Raw genomic sequence first — 24,981 nt, 5'->3', positions numbered from 1 at the left:
TAGCAGTGAATCCAGCCAGGTCCCTGTCCATGCAGAGCTGCTGTTTTCTTAGGGAGAAATAGGCAGCAAGCAAGTCAACAGTAATAGCATACAAGGTGAGGACAGCAGCCACAAAGAAATGCACAGTGAGACCAGGGAAGATGGAGGAGACTGGGCAGGAGAGGGAACAGGGTGTTTTCATGATCCAGGACAACCTCACTAATCAGATGACATTTATACAGGAACCCAGAAGAATGGTAGGAATCAAGAGGTAGAGGCAGAATGTTGGGTAGAAGCAGGACAAAATCCTGGGTTGGGAACACTCCATGAACATTCCATGAGGCGGGGAGGTGCTGTGTGGATGGGACCCCATGAGCAGAAAGAGTAACGAGAGGCAAGCAGAGAAGTAGTCATGGGCCTAAACATGAGATCTCCTAGCGATTGTAGGATTTTATTGGGTGAGATAGAAACTCCGGAGGGTTTTGAGCAGAGGAGCGATGAGATGTGACTTGCAAGAGTGGAAGCAGGGAGACCAGTGATCCAAGTGGGAGCCGAGCACAGCTTGGACCAGGGCAGAAGCTATGGAGGTGAGAGAAGTGGCTGGGTTCCCATTTTAGGGAAAGGGAAGAATCCATAGGATGTGGACGCAATGTGAGGAGTGAGTGGAAGAGAGACCCCAAGGATGACGACTAATGCTTTTGACTAAAACATGGGGTTGTGGCTCTGGGGCAGAATCAGTTTGGCCTGGGTCATTTTTAGTTTGACATCTCCATTGGACATCTAAGTGGAGATACTGAATAGGCAGTGAATATCTCTCTGGAGTTCAGGAGAAAGATTGGAAAAGGATTGATAAACTTGAACTTTGTCAGCCCTAGGTGGTTTTTACGCCTTGAGACGGGATGAGGTCACCCAAGGAGTGAGTGGAGATAGAGTAGAAAAGGGAGCCAGGGACTGAGCCCAGTGATCACCCACCTGTGGGAATCCAGGCCGGTGAGGAGGGACCAGCACAGGAAACAGAAGAGGGGGCCCCCTCCACACAGGATGAAACTGCAAGAGCTGTGCCCTGGGAGCCACATGGAGAAAGAAATGCCGATGGGTGATGTCAGATCTGCGCTTAGCATTGTCCTAGTCATCTTGACACGAGTTGTTTCCGTACAGCGACGGCAGCCAAGTCTTCTTGGTGTGGCTTCCGGAGAGAAGGGGAAGAAGTGAATTGGAGATAGTGGTTACAGAACTCAGCCACAGACCATGAATGCTGAGTTCACAAATAGGATTTGCCTGTGGAATGAGAGGTCTTAGAGGCTTTGAAGGACAGATGGGCTCTCTTCATTGGAGAGAAGAGGGTAATCTGATCAAAGACCCAGAGACGGAAAGGTCAAGGCCAGGTGCCCCTGGACTAGAGAGTTCTAGGAGCAAGAGGTCAGGACAGAAAAGAATGGCTTTGTCCAAGAGTTTTAGGGCCTTAAATGTCAGATGAAAAGGTGGACTTTATCCTTTGTGAGGAGGCGCATTTGTGAGCAGATGAAACACATCGTGGAGGTGCTTCAGGGAGACTAATGGTGATCTGCAGGAGGGCCTGAAGCAGGCAGAGACCTGAGGCCGGGATACCTGTGACTTGCATTATAGGTGTCCCAGGTGTGTGATGATAAGGACCCTGATGAGGTGGTGGTGGTAGGAATGGAACTAAAGAGTCACTGTTCTCGGTTATGAGTTTAATAAGGGAAAGGGGGAGGAAAAAAAAAAAAAAAAGAAATTCCCGTTGTGGCGCAGTGGAAACCAATCCGACTAGGAACCATGAGGTTGCGGGTTCAATCCCTGACCTCGCTCAGTGGGTTAAGGATCTGGTGTTGCCGTGAGCTGTGGTGTAGGTCACAGACGCAGCTCAGATCTGGGGTTGCTGTGGCTCTGGCGCAGGCCGGCAGCTGTAGCTCCAATTCGACCCCTGGCCTGGAAACCTCCACATGCTGTGGGTGTGGCCCTAAAAAGACAAAAGCAAAAAAAAAAAAAAAGATTTATCCAGTGACTTCTCAGTCAGCCCTTACTGTTGCATTGAAGTTAATTTCTATTAACTCCTTTCTGTATCTGAGGTATTGTTGATGAATCATGTCTCCATCTTATTTCAGCAAATTTTGCAGTCAGTCGACCTCTGTCACCTTACATTTGACTAAGCACAGCCTATTGAGAAGCCTGGATCCCTGTCCCAGGATCTCTGTGTGATGTTGGTCAAGGCCCTTCACTGAAGCTTCACATTTCCACGTCTCATCTTGATGGCTCAGGCTGCTTGGCTTAGTCCTCTACACACGTCAGCTAACATTCTGAATAGCCTCACCCCTGCAAAGCACTTCCCCCTCTGACATCTTTGGATATGTACACCTGACCTGTGAGCTGATTCGCTGGTTTGTGCTTGTCCCATTTTATAGAAAACTGAGTGTCAGAAAAGTTAATTATCCAAAGCCATGCAGCTAATTAGCAGAAGACTGGGAGTCCCAGTCCTAAGTTGGCGTATGGTTCCAACTCCCCAAAGATGGTGCTGTCACCTTGTAAGCATCCTGCCCCATATTCCAGAAAGGACATTTTAAAGAGAGTGGCTCTTACAATGTGCCAGGTGCCTCTGAATGTGAAACACATTCTCGGCAAGTTGTCTTAGGTTGCTCTGAAGTTCAGATTGAGTCTGACCCCAGGCGTAATTCTTAATTGTGACCAAATGGCCTTGATCTAGGCAGCCTGGCCAGATGAAGTTCTGCGTTACTCCCCTGGCCCTGTCATCCACAGTGTCAGCAGCTGTCAAGGCTCTGGCGGTAAATGCCAGAAGCGTTCTATTTTAGAGTTGGGGTGAATGCAGTGTCTGGCCATGGGAGGCATGGAAATGCAGCAGCACCCACACTTCTTTTTGTTTCTCTAAGCAGTTCTTTGCTGAAAGATTTATCCTTTTTTGGAAAAACTGCTCAAAGGTAGCTTCCCTCTCAAGTTCACATTAAAGGGAAAAAGACCCTCTCCCCTTAGACTTGCGGGCCCTGAACTAGAGCTTTTGAGTATTTGGTGATAAAGGAGGCAGCATTGGGTGGATTTTAATCAGAGCTGAACTGAATTGAGTGGCACAAACTGACCCAGAGGACAGGCTGTGAGCTGGCAGACAGTGAGAAGTTAACTCCTCCTGAGAGGCCCACGAGGGCAGGACTGGTCTTGCTCACAGCTCTATCCCCAGAACTCAGGCCAGTGCTTGCCATGTAGGAAGTACTTGGGAAATACTTACTGAACAATGGTGATTATCACGCAGGAAGATGTCCTCCTCTGTCCTGGGCAGATCCTTCCAACTTTTCCGCTGTTGCCCAGTAGAACCTTGCTACACATCTGTGGGAAGAGGACTCACACTGTCCAGTTTCTGTTGTCTGCGGGCTTTCGCGCTGCAAGCTGCCTGTAGGCTGGTTCGAGGCACAAAAATTTCACAGCCGCTTCTCCTCAATTCTCACCCAGGAAAGACCCTGAGCTGAACTGAATTGATCCCAGCCTCAGGGGCCTCCTCGGAGGTCTTTGCTACTTAGCTGCTGACATTTACAGGTTTTTGGCACAGATCTCACATTCGCCTTTTCTCTCGAGGCCCCAGAAGGCAGTGGCCAGCCAGCCCCGGATGTGATAGGAGGGCTTATTAGTGCTGTGTGCTGGACCAGGCAAGGCAGGATTTCTGGGTACCGTGGTGCTGAAAGATGTACCAAAAACATCAAGGGGGGTTTTCTTCCCAAATTCCTCCAGAAAATTCACATACCGGGGTGTCTCAGTAAGCGAGCTAAACATCCCCCTACACTGTCATCAGAATCAGCCAGCCTGGACCTACCAAAGTCAGGACTGCGAGGGTCATCACATTTTTCTAAGCTCCTTGGGTGATTCAGATATGATGGATAAGTTTGGGGATCCCTGGTCTGTACTCATGGCCCTGCCTCAGTAAATGAAAATGTTTTTGGCAAATTCTCTTTTTAATTCTAAGAGTCCCAGGGGCCCATTGAACCTTTCAAAACTCTTAAGAGTGTATAGTGCTGTGTCTGTGGTCTCATAATTTACGTAAGAAAGTAAAAGCCAAAGTGACTTTATTCTCTGGGGGCAGCGGAAAGACCTGGGCTTTAGAAACACAGAACTGGATTTGAAGCCCAGCTCTCCTGGTTCCTAGATGCATCTTCTCGGGCAATTTGCTTCATTTTTCTGAGTTTATTTCCCCAGCAGGTACTCAGTTAACTCATAGTGGGAGCTTAGCATGTACTCTCTTCTCTATCATGCTTTTCTTCTCTCAGATTTATCTTAAGGTTCAGTTCCTAAAAAGGCTGGTTATTTGGGAAGGACAGTGATCACTCTAAACAGAGAGGATGATTTTATTTTAACTTAAATAACATATTTCATGTATTTTATTTTGGACTAAACGAGGCTGTTTGGCAATACTAAACACTCACTAATAAACAATGTTGGGAAACCTTATTATAAAAATCAGTAAATAATGTGGCAGGACCTGGCCAAGAAGAAGAACACAATTAGTGCAGACTGTTGTCATAGTTTGAAGGTGGAGGTTCTTAAGAATTATTTCTCTAACAATTGACTAGTTTTTGTTAGCTGGATGAAGTAAGGATAGACAATATGTAGGAGCCAAGGAAAGCTTTGGATTTTCTCACAGTCCCTTAAGAACTTAAAACACCAAAAAATCTTTGGTATTTGGGATTAAAGAGTATCATTCTTCTCAGTTTGGTTTCATGTTATAGTAGCTTATTGGCCACAGTGTCAATATGATCAAATTAGATAATCTAAATATATTTACTCAAGATCAATTTCCAGTCTGCATGGTTCCAGGAGTAACACAGCAGACATTTAAGACTTAAGCCAGGCAGCTCCTTACAAGGTCTGCCCACGTCCATCTCCATTGAGGAGAAAACGAATAAAGAATGGAAGATGCTTTAACTTTTTCACTTCCTGTCACATATTTCATATAAATGGATTAAAAAGCAAGTTATTAAAGTATAATATTTAACTGGTGGAAAGTAAAAGAAGTCTTCTGTTTCAACTTGCACAAACCTATAAAGCCAGCACCGTCTGTCATGAAAAGGCATGGAGGAGTAAACCTTTTTCCCCCTTTTAAATGATTAGAGGACATGTTTCCCACCCCTGCCAAGCTAGTGACTCTCTAGCATTAATGATGTCAATGCAGAAACTGGGTCTTTGATGTCCCAGAACATTTTGTATTGTGTTGGATTAAATTGAATGCACCATCCATTTGATTGAGGAAATGAATGTCAACACTGAGTGGCCCCTCCATTGTCTCTTATGAAAAAATAATCCTTTTCTTTCAGAAATGTATGTCCCAGAACCAACCAATATACCCATTGAGAAGACAAATCATCGTGGAGAGATTGACCTGGAAGTCCCCCTGTGGCCCACACCTAGTGAAAATGACATTATCCATCTCCCCAAAGGTAAGTGCCAAGTCAGTTGAGATCTGTCTAGTCTTGTGTATATAGTTTACCTTTTTTTTTTTTTTTCCCCCAGAACTTTTGGGCAATGTTATAAATCGCATGCCCAGGGAAGTTCAGATAACATAACTGCTTAGCTCTAACATATTTAACAACCTAGGATGATGAAATAACTCTGCAGGTAACTGGGTAAAATGCCTCCTTTCTGGCCCCACATGCTCAGACACTTAAGTGTTGATAGAAAGAAATACGTTCTTGGTCCTAAGAGCCTTGGTATCTGGAATTTCTAAGCCATCTCTCAGATGTTATGTAGGTGAATAAACTTTGGTAACAGAGGAATGATAAATTATTCACTTGTCCCCATGGATTCTGTACTAAACATGTATGCATTAGGTTACCCTCTATTTCCAGGTAGTTTTCACTCCATGGGAAGTTTAATTTTTTACTAATGTGTTGATTTTTCCACTCATCAGGTTTATTCCATGCTTTTTTCCCCTTGCTCTGTCCTTTTAGTTGTGTGTAATAGAGATGTTATTCTATCTCTCAGCAGCTAAATGGTAAAGCAAGGCCAAGTTCCTGTCAAGCCTGCCTTTTCTATAAAAGTAGGTCTCTTGATCAAAATAGTATAAGCACACTCTTAACCATGACTCAGTACTGCCTCCTGTCTACTCCAAGGACATTTTCAAAATCATTGCTATATAATTTTTATAGTTCTTTTGGAAGAAGCCAGGTTCATTGCTTGAGAGATTAACGTTCTGTTACTCTAGATATTTTAAGTGCTTTGCTTGGATCAAGCCAGATGACCAGAGAGCCAAATTCCTGGACCTGGTGTTTTGGCTCCTGATTTAATTGCTCTGACTGAATGGTGCTTTAGCATTGTGTTTACAGTCATTCAGTCAATAATTATTGCCACACAGTGTTCTGGATACTGAGCTTGATCATAAGAATAGCCCTATTTTATAATATGTTGAGGACTGTGCATACTTCTCTATTATGAAGATCCAAGAAGAAATTCCTCATGTGTCAGTAGCAAGTAAATACATGCTTCTCCTAAGCAACAGATTTATTTTCATCTTAAAGATCTTGTGAGTTTTATTGATGATGCTTGTTTCCTTTTTTGCTCTGGCTGGTAGGAAGCTCAAAGGTAAATTTTATGGCCTGCTTTTAGCATCAAAACAGAATTTAAGTACTCAGTTTTGTAAATAGGCCTCAGTTGAACTTCATTTTCCTTTCCTTTCCTCAAGATTTTCCTTCCCTTTTTTCAACTTTTTATGGCCTCACCTGTAGCATATGGAAAATCAGAGCTGCATCAGAGGCTAATGCCATAGCCTCAGCAATACCTGATCCAAGCTGCATCTGTGAGCTACGCCACAGCTTGTGGCCATGTCCGATCTTTAACCCACTGAGTGAGGCCGGGGATCAAACCTGCATCCTTATAGAGACAATGTTGGGTCTTTAATCTGCTGAGCCACAAATGAACTACTTTTTAATTTTCTTGATGACACATATTCCAATACTGCTTCCAATATTATTTGGAATGTGGGAAGGTAAAAATTCATTCTTGGAGTTCCCATCATGGCTCAGTGGGAACAAATCTGACTAGCATCCATGAGGATGCATGTTCAATCCCTGGCCTTGCTCAGTGGGTTAAGGATCTAGCATTGCTATGAGCTGTGGTGTAGGTCGCAGACATGGCTTGGATCTGGTGTTGCTGTGGCTGTGGTGTAGGCCAGCAGCTACAGCTCAAATTTGACCCCTAGCCTGGGAATCTCCATACACTGCGACTGCTGCCCTGAAAAGACAAAAAAAAATTCATTCTTCATTCATTGTGTGTTTGAAACTTGAATTCATCGGTAAAATATTACTTTTACCTTTGGCTTTTTTGTTTCTTTTTCTTTTTTTTCTTTTTCTTTTTTTCCTTTTATAGTCACACCTGTGGTGTATGGAAGTTCCCAAGGTAGGGGTTGAATTGGAGCTGCCGCTGAGGTTACACCACAGCCACGGCAACACCAGAACCAAGCCTTCCTCTGTGACCTATGCTGCAGCTTGCACCAAAGCTGGATCCTTAGTGGTAAGCAGGGCCAGGGATCAAAGCAACATCCTCACAGAGACAACATCGGGTTCTTAATCTGCTGAGCCATGGTGGGAACTACTGGCATTTTTCTTGATGCTAACAAATACGTTCCTTTTTTTCCCCTTCCTATAGAGTATCATCATCTACACTGGCTAAAATGACTAGGAAGGTTCTCTTCTTCCAATCCCCCCACGTACACATAGAAACATATTAATAAAAATCTGAGTTTAAATTATAGATCAGTATTAATATCACAAAACTGTGCTACTTCATGAACTGAGTTTGCAGAACAATTTAAAAGCAAGTCCTGGAGTTCCCATTGTGGTTCAGCAGAAACAAATCTAATTAGTATCCATGAGGACACAGGTTCAATCCCTGGCCTGATTCAGTGGGTTAAGGATCTGGCGTTGCCATGAGTTGTGGTGTAGGTCACAGATGCAGCTCGCATCTGGCATTTCTGTGGCCTTGGCCAGCGGCAACCGCTCTGATTCGACCTCTGGCCTGGGAAACTCCATGTGCTGTGAGTGTGGCACTAAAAAGACCAAAAAAAAAAGTTTTTGGTTTTTTTTTTTTTTTAATAAATAAATAAAAGCAAGTCCTTTGGAGTTCCCCAGTGGCCCAGAAGTTAAAGATCTGGTATTGTCACTGTTGTGGCATGCGTTTGATCCCTGGCCTAGAAAACTCCACATGCTGCAGGCATGGCCACAAAAAATTAAAATTTAAAAAAATTTTAAGAAAACCAAGTTCTTCTGATATTGTGTGTCCTGCATCTTTTACTAACCTGGTCTTTGATGCATGTAGACATCCTGACTACAGTGGTTTACTTGAAACTAAATAAAAGAAAAATAACGACATTTCCAGAGAGTTCCCTTGATTGGTGTAAATTTAACTTTGTCATCTCTGTTTGCAGTGCTCATTGCAAGAATGATGATTTAAAGGAACAAAAAGACCTTCGTCTATAAGAGCAAAATTAAATGTCCCTTGTGCAGTATATTAACTCAGGCAGGGAAATGATCTAATAGGTCCAGTGAGTTATCAACAAGTTTATGAAAAGTAAACTATTTTTGCTTAAAGCATAGTGAACCAGAATATCAACCAAGAGACCAAGCTCTTGATTCTGGCTTGATTTTTTTACCAGGACACTACTCCACCAGTAAGTAGAGGCATATACTTTGCCATAGTCTCCTGTTTGCTAGTAAGCAGGGAGCTAAGCCTCATGTTTCTGCTTCGAAATCTTATAAGAGCATATAGGTTAACATTAATCAAAATATTTTTAGCAGTCTAATTTTAGTTATTTTTTAAAGTCTAGGTAAGAATTTTCTTATTTTCTTGAGTAGCTAGAATTAGCATCATCCTGCCTAATTATTAACCTCACCCTAGTATTTCCTTTGCTTACATCCATCCCTAAGAGCTCTGCCTTCTCATAAGAGCTTTTTGAATCCACGTTAAACTTTAATCATGTTTTAGCCTTAAAGTATTGGGCAGCAATAAAAACAAGTTTCTGATCTCTATTTACAGTGTAAATTAAAATATCCTTTAAAATTCTGGTTTGGGTGATAAATGCTTATCATGTTTTGTTTCCTAGACATGGGTCACCTCCAGGTAGATTACAGAGACAACAACAGGCTGCATTCAGGTGAAGATTCTTCGCTGGACTCCATTGCCTCGGTTGTGGTTCCCATAATAATAGGCCTCTCTATTATAATAGCGTTCCTCTTCATCAATCAGAAGAAACAGTGGATACCACTGCTTTGCTGGTATCGAACACCAACTAAGGTATTGTCCTGACAAAGTTTCAACCTCTTGAATGATCAAACTTTCCTCAAGTTTTTGATCAAGACTTTCCAAAGTCTGCATGCTTCTGTTTCCTTAAATTGCTTGATATCTGCTCTATTAGCCAGTGAAATTTTCCTTTGCTCTTCATAGCCTCAAATGCACATTAAGCTGTGGTGATGAGCTATATACCATTTGCCCAGGGCTGGATCAGTCACTGGATGAATTCTCCATTTCCACTGGTTAATGAATCCTGACCTTTCACAGATCCAATTTCCTGGATTTACTTTAGAGTTTTCAAATAAGCAAACACCCCTGAGTCATTGTTGTTTATATTAGAGATTAAAACCTGATCACCTGGTATTTCTCAATTATCTATCCACTCAGAATTGGGAAAGGAAAAAAAAAAATCACAAGCGCAGGGAGGGAACACTCAGGAAAGGACAAGAGGAAAGCTAAAGATCATGAGTGTGTACCAAGTCCAGAGGACAGGGAGATGCATCACAGCCAAGCAGACAGGGCAAAGCTAGCAAAGGATGAAGAGATTGTGTGAAATAATTCCAGACAGGATGGAGAGAGGCAGATTTCATCTTGAGGGAAAAGAGTATGTATCTGTTGTCAATACAAACACAAAGCACTTCAATCTCCCTATTTATAAGGCAGGAAAGAATTCATTTTCATGAAGGGAAATCACAGATCTTGCCAAAACTGATGCTTTTTGCAGTCTGGTTTTTACTAAAGAAAAAGCCATACACCCTTAAGAACTATAAACAGCCAATTTATCATCCAGATAACCCTTTCACATAAAAGTCCTGGCAGATACTTAACCTGCCTCTGATTTTCTTTTGACAAGTATGCACTGGGCATAACCTCTGGGCAGGGCACATGCTGGGTCAGGATACAGAGCATGCAAGACATGGCTCCCCCCTGCAAAGCTGGGCTGGGGCTGCTCATAGTGTGTGTGGATGCCTGGATATGATGGGCTGGACCGACCTGGGATGCTCACTTTGCAGCCTGAGTGATTTACAAGTGTCTGTTTATCTTAACATCTACCTGTCTGGTACCTTCCACTCACCCATCGGCCCTCTTAAGCACTCTTCTGTACTTGAAAGATTTGAAAATAATGATGTCACTTCAATATTGTCTCAGTTCCTTCATCTCCTCCCTGTTTGACATTTCACTTTTAAACAGTGTGTCAGTATCCCTCATACGTATATAGTTGGCGCTCGAACAGGCTGTAAACCCCACATCGTCTGCCCGTCTGTGTGCTGTAAAGCTGTTAGCTCACCCGAATGAGGTCCTACATATGGGTTGATTTGAGTGCGTAAGGCTAATGCTTTGTGGATTTTCCCTCTTCCCATTAAACAGCCTTCTTCCTTAAATAATCACCTGGTATCCGTGGACTGCAAGAAAGGAGCCCGTGTCCAGGTGGACAGCTCCCAGAGGATGCTGAGAATCGCAGAACCGGATGCGAGGCTCAGTGGCTTCTACAGCATGCAAAGACAGAACCACCTACAGGCAGACAACTTCTACCAAACAGTGTGAAGCCAGGCAACTTGGATGAGGTTTTGAAAGACAGAAAAACGACTAAACCTGCTCTTAAAAGTAAACTAGAATTTGTGCACTTGCTTAGTGGATTGTGTTGGATTGTGACTTGATGTACAGCGCTGAGAACTTACTGGGATGGGCTCTGTCTACAGCAGTGTGCAGAACAAGCATTCCCACTCTTCCTCAAGATAACTGACCAAGTGTTTTCTTAGAACCAAAGGTTTTCGAGTTGCTAAGATGTATTTGCTTGTAATATAGCTGTAGAGATACTTGGGGGCGGGGACAGTGAGTTTGGTTGGGGAACATGGGTGGGAGGGAGGTGTTGGGAAGACAAACTGGTCAGCTTGGCTCGGAGAGAAATCCAGTCAAATAAAAGCAGTCCAGTGGCCCAGAGGGTATTTTTCCTGTTGCTTGGAAGACTGCACTGGTTGCTGCAAAGCTCAGGCCTGAGTGAGCAGGAAAACAAAAAAAAAAAAAGCTGCCATAGCCACCTTAGACTACCAGATAAGTGCATCAGAACCTTTCGATAGCCATCCCAGGCCTAAAGCCACAAGCTTCTTTTCTATCCAGTCAGTAGCTGCAGTAGGCGGCGAGGAAGCCAGAGAAATGGGGTAGTGGCATTTCTCTAAAGCAGGTGATTAAGGATATATACAGTTATACTTTTTTGCTGCTTTCTTTTTCTTCCAAGCCAATCAGCCAGTTCCTAGCAAAGTCAGCAAATGAATGAGACCCGAGTCGTTTCTTGATGTGAGCACTGGAGCTTTTCTTACAGCAGCATGGCAGGAAGGAGGAGAGGGTGAAGGATGCCAGGCATTTCCAGGGGCTATACCTCCTTGTTTGTTGTTGCTTCGTTCTGTTCTGTTGTTGGTTGTTCATAGTTTTTGTTGACGCTCTAGCTTAAGAAACTTAAAAAAAAAAAAAAGACTGTTTGGGGATTTTATTTTTCCTTATATACTGATTCTACAAAATAGAAACTACTTCATTTTAATTGTATATTATTCAAGCACCTTTGTTGAAGCTCAAAAAAAAATTATGCCTCTTTAAACTTTAGCAATTATAGGAATATTTATGTAACTATCTTATGCTTCAGAAAAACAAAAGTATTTGTGTGCGTGTGTATATAATATATATATATACATATATATTTATACACATACAATTTATGTTTTCCTGTTGAATGTATTTTTATGAGATTTTAACCAGAACAAAAACAAACAGGCATTCCATATCAATGCTTTGGATCACTTACAAATTTTTGATTAACACAAAAAAATCTCATTCTACCTGCAGTTTAGTTGGAAAGAGATGTGAGTATGTGTGTGTGTGTTTGTATGTGTGTGTGCACATGCCCTGAGCAGTCAGCATCACACCTGCTATGGAGAAGGTATTCCTTTACTAAAAATCTTCCTCATTTGGATTTGCTTCGTTTTTCAATTTGCTTACTGGCCAGAGACATTGACGGCAGTTTATCTGTATCACTAATCAGCTCCTGGATTTTATTTTTTTCAAACAACTGTTTGAAACAACTACTGGAATATTGTCCATAATAAGCTGGAAGTTTGTTGTAGTTTGCCTCAGATATAACTGACTGTATACTATAGTGTTAACTTTTCAAACAGCTCTTAGCACTTTTATACTAATTACCCATTTGTTGCATTGATTTTTCTTTTAAAAATGCTTGTTGTGAAAGACACAGATACCCAGTATGCTTAATGTGAAAAGAAAATGTGTTCTGTTTTGTAAAGGAACTTTCAAGTATTGTTGTAAATACTTGGACAGAGGTTGCTGAACTTTAAAAAAAAATTAATTTATTATTATAATGACCTAATTTATTAATCTGAAGATTAACCATTTCTTTTGTCTTAGAATATCAAAAAAAGGAAAAGAAAAAGGTGTTCTAGCTGTTTGCGTCAAAGAAAAAAGATTTATTATCAAGGGGCAATATTTTTATCTATTTCCAAAATAAATTTGTTAATGATATGTTACCAAAATAGATTTACATCAGCCTGATTAATATAAAATTTTTGTTGACAATTAATCCATTCCTGGCATAAAAAGTATCCAAAAAATTGTAAATGCTTGCTTTTTGTTTTTTTTTTTTTTCCAATCATGGCCATATTATGAAAATACTAACAGGATATAGGACAAGGTGTAAATTTTTTTTATTATTATTTTAAAGATATGATTTATCCTGAGTGCTGTATCTATTACTCTTTTACTTTGGTTCCTGTTGTGCTCTGTAAAAGAAAAATATAATTTCCTGAAAAAATAAAATAGATATATGGCACTTGGAGTGCACCGTAGTTGTACAGTTTGTTTTCTTCAAAAAACAAGGCTGTAAAAGAATTACCTGTACCTTGTTTCTGGGCAGCCAGTAAACACTTCGAATCTACATTATACAGTGTCACTTTCAAAAAAAGATCCTGTGTCTGAGGGGAGGAAGATGAATTGTCCTTTTAAGATTGTCAGCTCCATGAGCCTCCAGCATCACAAGCAGCCCCAGTGCTTCTCTCAAAAGACATGCCTCTCCCAAGGAATACATGTAAAAAAGGTGCACCCCACGTCCCCACCCCAGCCCCCAGGAGGCTAATCAAGATTTCACCAGCTCACACGCTGTAGTGATGGACTGTGTGTGGAATGGTAAGGGGACGAATCCGGCACTGTTAAGGGAGGTGAAAAAAAATCAAAAACTCAAAAATAAAGCTCTCAAGCGTGTATTACCTTTTTTTCCCCAACATTTATTAAATGGGGTTGACTTGATTGGAACTGGCAAAAGTGTTTCATGACTAGTGATGTATCCATGAATGGCTGTTTCTAGAATTAGCACTTTAGGAGAACACACAGGCATGAATAAAATACAACACAGTAAAAGGAAATGGGCTGCGACAGCATACTGTTTCTTAAGCACCTTATCCTTGTAAAGGACACTTCTTCGCAGACAGGTGAAATGAAACATTTAACCCTCTAAAATTAAACAATACAAGATTCTGAATGGCATCCTAATGGTTAAAATTTGAACAATGGTGAAACACACAGCAGCCTCTAAAATCAGTCATCTCCAAGTGTTAGTTACTAAGTATTAAAATAATGCATATTCTGGTTTCCCTTCTTCCAAGAACAACCCAAGTTTCAGTCTCTCTGGACAATACTGGTAGGTAATATTTATACTGACAATTCTCTTATAAAAAAACCAGAGTTGGTTCTTGCCATCACCAAAGAATAGCTATAGTATAAATCTCTCAGTGCTTTAATCTAGTTCTCAAGTGAGTGCAGTTTAGATCTAGAAAGCCATAAAAACTCAGATCGGCGTACTGTCAGCTGATGTAAACTCTAACTGCACATGGACAATTAACATCACTCCCCCTCTATAAAGCTGGAGAAGAGTTCGCAATTGTTAGTATTTAACGAAAAACCATCTCTAGAATTCAAAATAGTGCCATATTTCTCTTCGTTGATAATATAAAGAATTAGGACATGATCTAGTAATACTGAATCACAAACCCAAGTTCAAGTGTCCTGAGTTTCCAATAGCAGGAAGGTAATGGTAGCCAGCTTTCAGAATAATGCTATAGGAAATATAGCTTGTAGTCCACGAAAGATAAAGTTGTTCCTGAAGGGATGCTGTGCTATGTAGGACATAGAACTAGAGGAAGAAAAAAAAAATTTTTAAATAGCAATGTGTATTTTGTATACACTTACACAAGATGTATATATATATTTTATATGTATATAAAGACACCATTCCATAATGAGAACTAAACATTAATGCAAGAATCTATAGTAGCATTTTAAGGTTTTAAAAGGCTATGTACCCACCAATGAAAAGTTTTCTCAAGACACATGTATTAGAATTGCCCAGAAATGAGATACCAAAAGGCCATGTCTCTTAGGGTACCACTTAGAGAGAAGCCCATAATGTTAGCCCTGTACCATGAGGCTTGTAACACAGCAAACGGCCCCCTGGTGAAGCCAAAGATGGGTCCAAGTGTCTGCACATGATTTTCTCCCTGTCTAGGACCAGCACGGCAGCAGCCAGAGCTACAGTGCAGCCTTGGGTACAGCTGTTGAGGGCCGGAATGGGAGCAGGCTGCGGTGGGGTAGCTAAGCAGGTATGAGAAAGGGAAGCCTAAGTAGCCCATACAGCACCCATCCCATCTTTCTCAGGCCAAATAAGGCCATTTTTCTACCTTCTTTCACTTCTCACCTTCACATTAAAATGAAGGTGGTATATTTAAGCAGCCAAACCATAGTCACTGGCATTGACAACAAGGACAAAGTCCCACCAAGAGAGTGGAAGGAGAGTTCTCCCCTGGGAAGCAATACCCCCACCCAAGCAAAATGTTCTACTGGTCACTGAGGAAGAGGAAACCCTAACTGGATGTGGATTTCCAGGATGGGTGGAAAACAGCATTTTAAGTCACATTCCGTCATCTCCTTCCCATGCAGGTGAACTCCTCTGAACGTTACACATCCCTCTTCATTTTCTCAGACTACAGAGTCACTCTTTAGTCTGAACCCCAGCTTATTTTCCACCCAGTCCTCATAAAACAAAGCCAAGACAAAACCACAACACATGCCCACAAGCAGCTCACCAGCAGCAGGTACTGTCTAGCTAGACCTGGGCTGGCAGAGGGAGCCAGGGGCCAAGCACAGGGAGCAGCATTGGAGGCATGCAGGGCAGCGTCAGTTACAGTGCTGGGTTTTCAGGGGAAAAAGTAAATGTCACTTTCCCCTGGAGCCCTCTATTTTCTGGGTCATAAAATCCTCCCATGCAGTCCAATGACAGAATAAGCTTCCGAAGTATTCTCTAGCTATTTTATCTTTGGCCCTCCTGGTGGTGCCCTAGGGACCCACTAAAATTAGAAATCAAGACATGTTCTTTATGTGCATCTCATTCCTGATTCACATCTATAAAAAACAAACCTCAGAACAATCCAGCTTTTCAAACCAATGCTAGCACAACACAAAAGCAAACAAAGATGTCAGGTTTACAAAAAAAAAAAAAAAAAATCAGAATGTAACAGGAAGAAAAAGCCCTCCATCAGAAAAGCAGAGCTTATTAAAAACCAAGCATGCCAATTTCACTTTTTCTACCCTCCTGTTAACCTACTAGTGGCTACCCGCATCAGGTCTCTTACAGGTAATACTTATGTATGCATGTTGTGCTCCCAGCTATCCTGAAGGCTCCCCCTTTGTGAAGCTATGACTGAATAAAAGTCCATCTGAGTTACCTAACATCTCAGAAATCAGCTAGTTGTTCAGCTAGCAACTCTTAATGGAGAAGAGCGAGAACCCAAAGAAGAAAAGTGTTACGAGAGGAGCACTGCTCTCAAAATTGGAGCCAACACTACAAAATGCATTTTATGATGCTTTGGAGATCTGCAACCTTAAAAATCTACCTTTTATAAAATAATGTCTCAGTTCCCATTGTGATGCAGCGGAAACGACTCCAACTAGGAACCATGAGGTTGCAGGTTCAATCCCTGGCCTTGCTCAGTGGGTTAAGGATCCAGCATTGCCACGAGCTATGGTGTAGGTCACAGACGTGGCTCGGATCTGGCGTTGCTGTGGCTGTGGCATAGGCCAGTGGCTACAGATCCGATTTGACCCCTAGCCTGGGAACCTCCATATGCCAAGGGTGCAGCCCTAAAAAGCAAAATAATAATAATTTCATTGAAAAGTCTTAGTTGTGTCTTTAATAAGTTCTTCAGGCCCTCTATCATCCAAATTTGGTTCTTTCCTTAGCAAAATAGGTAAGCTCAGACAAGTCTCAAATGATCTTCCTTTGCCTCATCCCTATGCCCATCCTGTACAAGCCTGATCTTGCTCCTAAGATTTACGGGCTCATTCTTCACTGCTCTGGCTCTATGAACATCTATTCTTTCCCTCTCTCTCTCCCCCTCCCCTCCCTGTCCCTTAGCCCAATGTCTTTCATATTCTCTTTGGGACTGTTAACTGATCTGACTGTTGCCTCTTTCACCCATCCTTATCCTTCTGTTGTCAAGATGGCAGGAGTCACCTTTTTCAAACCCCTCCTGGTGTCAATGCCTGCCACATAATTATGGCCATGTCTCCCTATTTCCTTCATTGCCTTCTTCAATGCCTATAATTTAGCTGTGGAAATTACTTTCAGCCCTGGACCGCAAATAAAAATTAAATTTTACACAACCATACTTTATAATGTGGAGAGCATAAGTCAGTCATGTAAATACCCTCATCCTGCAAAATAAGATTAATATAAGTTGTGCATTTGAAAGTTACTCTTTAAATCTATTAGCAAGACAGTGCATCTACTGACTAATCAAAACTTTCCAACTACTGCACATACACTATCTAAAACTCACCTTTCAGTATATAATCAGTTAACAAGCTCGGAACTTTTTCACTATCCTCTTTCATGGCACGAAGAACTATAAAATAAAGGAGAAAGAAAAGAAAAAGAATTTCAGATTCAGGTAATTTCCATCACTGTAGCCTTCATCTCAATTATACAGTATAACCAACCCATGTAAATTGATTATTTTCTGGATAAGAGAATACAAACACAAATGTTTAATATTTGTTATAGTTTAATAAGTCCTCATTCAGGTAAGAATATTCCAGCTATCTCAGAGCTGTGTCCCTGATTTAAAATTTCTAGACTGTGGAGGCAGAAAAGAGGAACTGGGTTATTTACGTAGAGCCTCGGGTTGTCACCATAAATGCCAGCAAGCGAGTTACTGTAATGTACATTTCTGCAAGCTCTGGGGAACAGAAACTTGGTGTTGTGGATCTCATTAGCTGAAGAACCTCTTAGGTTAATGAAGAGTTAGCTGTACTCTCCAAAGGGCTTATCTGTCAGCCTGCTTGGAAACTTTTAAAGAAGAAACCAAAATGAAGAATAGACTTCCATGAAGCACACACCCTGCCAAGCTGCCTGATCCTTGATACTACAGAGGAATCTGGGGGACTTAGCCTCATCCTAAAGAGAATCTTTGACCATCTGATCTCTAATCAAAGACAAAACAGAAAACACAGCGACTAGTCTAGTGTTTAAAAAAACATCTAGACCCTGGAGTTCCCTTTGTGGTTCAGCAGCAACAAATCCAACTAGGATCCATGAGGATTTAGGGTTCGATACATGGCCTTGCTCAGTGGGTTAAGAATCTGGTGTTACTGTGAGCTGTGGTGTAGGTCACAAACACAGCTCAGATCCCACATTGCTGTAGCTGTGGTGTAGGCCAGCAGCTGCAGCCCTGATTGGACCCCTAGTCTGAGAACTTTCCCTGTGTCATGGGTGCAACCCTAAAAAGAAGAAAAAAAAAAAAAAAGGTCTAGACCACTCAGGTTCAGATAAACCCACATGAATACCGTCCTTTCACCGCGACTGCCCACACAAACTCTCCAGAGCACCCCAGGGAAAGGCCTCACTATTCTCCCCCAGATGTACAAGACAACCCAGCGTAACTGTAATCAGCCTTCCTGGGTTAAACCCTGGCTCTGCCACTTCCTAGCAGTGGGACTCTGAGCAAGTTACTTAACCCCTCAGGGAACACACTTCCTCATCTGTAAAATGAGATTCATCATTAGATTTGTCACAAAGGGCTTGTTCTAATGTGAAGTTACGAATTCAGATGTAAAACCGTGCCTGGCACAAAATTTATGCTATGTCAGCATTACTATCATTATTAACACGACTAATATTCTAATTCTTATTACTATTTTTTTTTTTTTTGTCTTTTTGCCTTTTTTAGGGCCACTCCCGTGGCATATGGAGGTTCCCAGGCTAGGGGTCAAATCGGAGCTATAGCCACCGGCCTACGCCAGAGCCACAGCAACGCGGGATCCGAGCCGCGTCTGCAACCTCCACCACAGCTCACGGCAACGCCGGATTGTTAACCCACTGAGCAATGCCAGAGATCGAACCCGCAACCTCATGGTTCCTAGTCGGATTTGTTAACCACTGAGCCACGACGGGAATTCCATCTTATTACTATTATTATTGCACCTCCAACAGCTTTTACAAGGACGGCTACACATCTAAACACTATTCATGGGGCTTTCCCCGTGGTGGGGGTGGCAGGGGCTCAGATTCTCCCCAGTGTTTTCAGGAGATAATCACTTTTTCAAAACTTTCAGAGTCAAGGTCATCCTTCCATCTACCGTCTCACAATGATCCCATCCTCATAACTACATGAACTTGGACACTCGTTCACACGCCCTACACACGTTCCCTCACCCCCAAGCCCCAAATTGTTGTCAGTCTACAAAGACATTATCTAAAAATCAGCTAGGACATTCTGCCATGGGAATTATGATAACTTTGGTTTGGCCAAGTATATGTTTGTCCTGGATCTGAGAAGATGATGTCCCCTCAGCAATTCCCAGCTTCCAGGCAATACTTATGTTCCCTTCTTAGAGAAATATTTAAACTTGGTATTTCTGCTTCCATTCACATTCTAGATTTCAGTTCTACATAAAAATCACATATCAAAAGCCAATGTTATTAAAAAGTATGGTAGACTGGGAATTAGGAGATGCAGCCCTGTAATTAACCATGCTCCTGTGTGATCGTGGACACTTGTTAACTTCCTAAGTTTTCTGGAAAAGTAGAGGGCTGGCCACCCTTTTAGTCTCTTAATTCTTTATTTTAGACAAGCTGGCATCACAGAAGTATAACATGTTTTGAAAAGTGATGGAGCATGATGATGTGAGAAAAAAGAATCTATATATGTATGAGTAACTGGGTCACCATGCTGTAGAGTAGAAAATTGACAGAACACTGTAAACCAGCTATAACAGAAAAAAAAAAAAAAAAACTATTATATGTTAGAGGGAAAAAAAAAAAAGTGTTTTGCAAAGTACTCATCACCAAAGGAAAGAATAAAAGCTTCAGGTTAGCCGACTGGCAGCTTACACGTAAGATACTCTTTTCTTTTCCTGTGCTGCCCCCACCCATGCCTCTATATTCTCAATTTCCAAGGTCAGTATCATCAACATCCACTCACATGATGCTCTCTAATTAACAATCATCACAAATATTTACAGAGATCCTGTTGTGGCTCAGTGGTAACGAACCCAACTAGCGTCAATGAGGACGTGGCTTTGCTCAGTGGGTTAAGCATCTGGCGTTGCTGTGGCTGCGGTGTAGCCAGGGAACTTCCATATGCCACAGGTGCAGCCCTGAAAAGACAAAAACAGAAAACAACAAAAAACCACAAATATTTATAATCAGAAAGAACCTAATAGATCAGCAAATTCAATCCCTTCAAGAAAAACAAGGCTGAGTGATTGACTTAGGCCAAATCACACATACATTAATTCATTTACCATGAGGTAAGGAGAACAAATATTTTAATCCTCATTTTCCTCTGTGACCAAGAGAAGGTAAATGACTTCCAAGGATATCCCTGTGAATAACAGGGCTAGAACCCGAATTCAGTTCATTTATGGCTATCACAGACATTTGATATAATGTATATTACATCAAAAAATTAATTTAAAATGCAAGCCCCTTGATGGTGGAGTATTATTGTCTGCTTTGTTCACTGAAGTACCCCAAGTGCCCAGAACATGGCCTGGCAGAGTAGCCCCTCATTAAAATATTTGCTGAATGAGAGAATATTCTTAAAATATTACTATCGATTTATTCTACTTATAACTTCTTACCTTGGGTTCTACATTCCCAAGAAAGGAAAGTGTTTTAGGCCACAATTCTCCAGAATCTTTCCCATTGAGTTACTAACAGTCATACTAATAAAAGATCCACGAAGCAATAATTATTTATTAATGACTCTGCTCTTACATATACAAGATGTGACAGAAAATTATCTTTTTCCCCCCCAAAACTTCAGCTTGTAAATATTTTAAAAGGTAATAAAAACAGAAAAAAAAAATACAAATCAACTCTAGATTTAGTGTTGTGTTTGTCGTCACAGCCATTTATGGCTTCATTCTCGAAAGAATACACAGTGATATTCATCATTTACTATCCCAAATTGACAAAACAAAACAATAACAACAAAACCAGCCAATTAAAATCAGTATATATACAATCAGCAAATATAAACAAGGTAACAGATTTTGTCTTGGCTTACTTTTTGTTAGTATTTGAAGATCTTCAACGGATGGTGGTCCGTTCTTTTTCTCATAAGGAATAACTGTTGTCAAGTACTGCCAAGTTAAAAAAAAAAAAAAAAAAGTCACTGAAATCTGAATTACCTTCTCTGCAAAAACTTGATGTAGTTACTAGCAGGTCTGTTTTATAACACGAAACAGAAGCCACTTTAGTAATGAACACATGTATCTTACTATCTCAGCCAGAGCTCATTGTTTTTGCCCACCTCTATTTCATACAAGCTCAATATTTACAGAAGTATCTACTCTTCTGCCTTTCAGTTACTGAAAGTTTCACAGGAGTAGATCGGTCCAATTTGTTCATTTTGAAAGGGAAGTCTTATCTAACCTTCCCCTTAGATTTCAACACATTTTTGAAATGATAACTTAAACTAAAAGCATAACCATTCTGCATAGCAAAATAGCTCCCAATAATCAATTCTGTTTCAGACCATTTTCTTCTAGTTGAACAAAGTAGTCACACGGATAACTTCTGACAACTTTAGGAACACATACCAGCTTTCTCTAGACGCTAACCAGGACACACATACCCAACGAATTTGAGGTGTTGTTACTATTATTACTTTCAATTATTGTGTAAGTAGTTATAAACTATCAAAGATATTAAAGGAAAAGAAAACTGAAAGGAGAGACAGGTCTAATAAATAGTGAAAATTCATGTCTGATGGAAACAAACTGCCTCGTTCATTATTGTGAAGGCTCACAGGTATCGGTTATATCCTCTATAACATGTCCCCTGCAAGCAGAATCTAAAAATTACTATTCAGATTCTATTTTGACCACTCCACCAAAAAAAAAAAAAAAAAAAAATGGACAATGCACTACAGTTTGCATGTACCTGTCTAAGGTCATGGGTGTTTTTCCTTGGAATCTCTCTAGACCCACCCATTATTTGGCCTCTTCCCTGAATCTCAGTTCTGTTCCTAATCCTCTTTGAATGATATTATCCCACTCATAACCCAAAAACAAAACAGAACTGCTTAACAATGACTGGTTCCAATGAATTGTTCAATCTTTAAACAGCTTAATTTCTGCCATCTTTTTGGTGTAGGCATTCCCAAGGTGACACCCAGTTGTATAACCAATTATGTTTCTGTGTAAAGAATATACAAGGAGCCAGAAACATGCCCTCCTGGGGCCTCACTAATAGCATGCATGCTGGGCAACTTGGAGAAGTGTCAGGAAGCCAAATTCTGGCACACACACTATCTGGATACACTTTCTGCCCTTCCTGCCCTACACCCATGTTTTGGGTCAGTTGGAAGTTATCCTGCCATCTTGTGGGTTTGAGAGAGATGAGAGGCAACAGAATAAAAATTAAAACAAACAAACAAACAAAAAAAAACACCTCAACCATCCCTTCATGGAACCCACTTATGAGCTACAAATGTCAGCATGAAAGATTATTTTCATGTTGATTATTTCCCTTCTTGAGGAATTCACAACTAGCTGCAGGAAAAACATAGGTTCAAATGTCTTCCTCTGATAAAACTGCCTCCAATCTGCACTCTGCAGACTTTCTCAGCCTTCACTTAAGAGCTGAATTGAAAAGTTTTCTTTTTGAAGGGAAGGTTTCAATTGTGCGTGAAGGTTTCAACTGAGAAAAGTAATTTTAAGCACACTCCATGTAGATGTGTTTCCCATGCTCATGACATTCCTTAAATCATTATATATTAAAAAAAAAAAAAGTTAACAAAAAGCAACTACTACACATTTGACTATATATTTATACCCATGTATGATTTTGGATCATGTCTTATGCCTCATTCAGCAGACAACTGAATTGGCTGACCACATGATACATCTTAAAAACAGATGAACTGCATTTAAAAGTAGATGGGATACACTCTACAGACATTTTGACCTAGAACTCTAGTCTAAAAGATGCCAACATCTGGCCTTCGATCCCCCCAAAATAAGATGTTGTTTTCTGGGCTTTTAGAATTAAAGCAGCATATTCTAGCTTAGTTATTTTCAGTTATATAGTTTACACATGCAATTCAGTAAGTCAGTACATTAATACCTACTTATTTAAAGGTAAGAATGAAAAATGGAGCTCTAAAACATATATTAAGAAAGCATTTAGTCAATGGTCCAATTTGAAAAAGGCTTTTTCCTAAAGGGAAATGCTATGCCTTATCAAGGCTATAAATATAATGAACTTTTTATTTCTCTCTTTTAAGTAATAGTCTTAGTAAATTAGTAAAACCGCCAGCTTTCAGGACCTTCACTTACACAGAGAGTAAAAAGCAGAGAATGAGGAAAATAAGATAACCAAGCACCTGTTTCTCTCCACCTGAATTTCCAAACGTGTGGCGGAGGCCATTCTGAATGACATTTGAGATGCCTTCCATGCTGAAGCGCTAAAGGCAGCGATATACGGCCAGGAAGAAAAGGACAGAGAAAGAAGTTCAAAGACTATTAGTAAGAGTGTACACGATGACTTATGTGCCAAAGAGGCAAGCAGTTAGAAAATGCCACTACTCATTCAGATAAAGCAGACAAAATCATGCTGTTTTAAAATGCTTTTGCTTCCATTTCTTTGCAAGTCAAATGCAAAAGCAACTACTTTTATGCTACTGTATTCGTGCAGAGATTTCCTGACGTAGTTTACAAATAAATTTGCTCCAATATATAAACACTGTAAACTGTACACATATTTACTTTATGCAAAGTTGACCACATAATTTTAAAGATACCTTTTGATATTGTTTACCTACATTTTTTCACAAGTCTGAAAACTTCACACTAACAGTATGCATATTTTCAGCCTAAGTTTGCATATTTCTACCCTAGGTTTGGAGAACATTAGCATAACATTTGGCAAATGAAAACACTGTTACTCAGAGAGCTGATTATTGCTTCCCACTCGCTCTTCAGGCCACCTGCCACCGCCTTGGTGCAGAAATGTGAACTGGAAGAGCACATACACTTCCTGGAGAGCAGAGTGGATCCCATGTGCCAGCGAGGCCCCCTAAGACTTCAGCAGACTTTTCCATTCTGTTTCTAGGAAACAATTCTCACTTCTTTCTCCCAGCAACCTTCAAGACTTCCTAGAATTCAGCAGACTGAGAGGGGAATATTGTTTTCCTACACTGCTCATCTTGATTTGTAACCAGTCTACAATGTCAGCAGACAGTGAAGAGTCCAGTGGCACCTCTGTGGCTGCTGAGTCAAAGGCCTTGGATGGATCCTCTTACAGCATGACTAATTAAGGGGAAAGGCATTTTTGAGAAGGAAATTCAGTCTTGATTCACCGGATGGTTCCTTCCCCTGGAATTTTACAGGGGTGAGTTGAATCAGTAGATACATTTGAGGAGTCAACATAAAGAATACTTTCCCAGGCCCTAAGGAACAAAAAAAAGGAAACCAAGGCAATGGTCTCTTCCCTCAAGAAATGCAGTTTAGCCCAGTGATTCTCAGAATATGGTCCAGGGACCCCCCACACCCACTCCCACCCTGCTCCCAGGAAGTCTCTGAAACCCACTCTGGGGTCCACGAGCTCAAAATTACTTTCTTAGAAATACTTAGACACAGTTTGTCTTTTCCACTCTCATTCTCCCATGACTTGAGCTGCATTATTTCAGATGACAGACGGGACGCAGAAGCAGATTTGAGAATCGAGCTGTCTGTGATTAAGTCAGAAATTAATGAGATTGACAAAAGTGTCTAGCAATGCCATTTTTCACAATCTTTTACATAGTTATTTCTCATACAAACAATAAACTACTTATATAAGCATTAATGAATTTCTTATCGGTACTTTTAAATGGGTTAATATGTTAAAATTACATTTTAATTTCTAATACTGTAAAATATAATCCATATAAACAAAAGCTCTTTGGAGTCTTTGATAAATTTTAAGAGTATTAAGAAGAACACAAAATAAAAAGCTGAGAAACATCAAAAGGTTTCATCTTTGAAGGAGTTAAATGCCTCTATCACTCACATACACAATGGTGTTACTGAAAATCCAAGTACCAAATTTTACCATTTTGTGGGAGCTTGGACAACTATACCAGTCCTCCTGAACCATCATTCTTC

General features: G+C 40.8%; 2 protein-coding genes across 15 annotated transcripts in view; one reads left to right on the top strand and one right to left on the bottom strand.

Moving 5' to 3' along the window:
* The window catches only part of CRIM1 (cysteine rich transmembrane BMP regulator 1), a 204,024-nt gene extending 190,905 nt beyond the window's left edge, over positions 1-13,119 (top strand). For all 6 annotated transcript variants that reach the window (XM_085019582.1, XM_021087637.2, XM_021087640.2 and 3 more), the window contains 3 exons: positions 5,307-5,429; positions 9,086-9,276; positions 10,642-13,119. In XM_085019582.1, the coding sequence (XP_084875708.1) occupies positions 5,307-5,429; positions 9,086-9,276; positions 10,642-10,818 (491 nt within the window). In that variant the 3' untranslated portion in view covers positions 10,819-13,119. The remainder of the gene's footprint in view (positions 1-5,306; positions 5,430-9,085; positions 9,277-10,641) is intronic.
* The window catches only part of FEZ2 (fasciculation and elongation protein zeta 2), a 49,980-nt gene continuing 34,984 nt past the window's right edge, over positions 9,986-24,981 (bottom strand). For 2 of the 9 annotated variants that reach the window (XR_014842271.1, XR_014842272.1), the window contains 6 exons: positions 24,451-24,566; positions 24,095-24,284; positions 23,220-23,300; positions 20,898-20,973; positions 17,166-17,231; positions 13,539-14,464 (listed from right to left, as the gene is read on the bottom strand). Coding sequence is in view for 2 of the 9 variants with exons in the window: in XM_003125247.7 (XP_003125295.5) it covers positions 14,448-14,464; positions 17,166-17,231; positions 20,898-20,973; positions 23,220-23,300 (240 nt within the window). In the remaining 7 variants the exon portion in view is untranslated. Of the gene's footprint in view, positions 11,727-13,538; positions 16,445-16,962; positions 17,232-20,897; positions 20,974-23,219; positions 23,301-23,657; positions 24,285-24,450; positions 24,567-24,981 lie in introns of those variants that run through there. The other 7 variants (XR_014842273.1, XR_014842264.1, XR_014842268.1 and 4 more) reach the window with 6 other exon arrangements.

Source organism: Sus scrofa, chromosome 3 (assembly GCF_054392235.1).
Source record: "Sus scrofa isolate SSC_HxYL_T2T_F1_AM1 chromosome 3, Sscrofa_HxYL_maternal_Yorkshire_Landrace_v2.0, whole genome shotgun sequence".
Taxonomy (NCBI): Eukaryota; Metazoa; Chordata; class Mammalia; order Artiodactyla; family Suidae; genus Sus; species Sus scrofa.
This window is presented reverse-complemented; position numbering and strand designations above follow the sequence as displayed.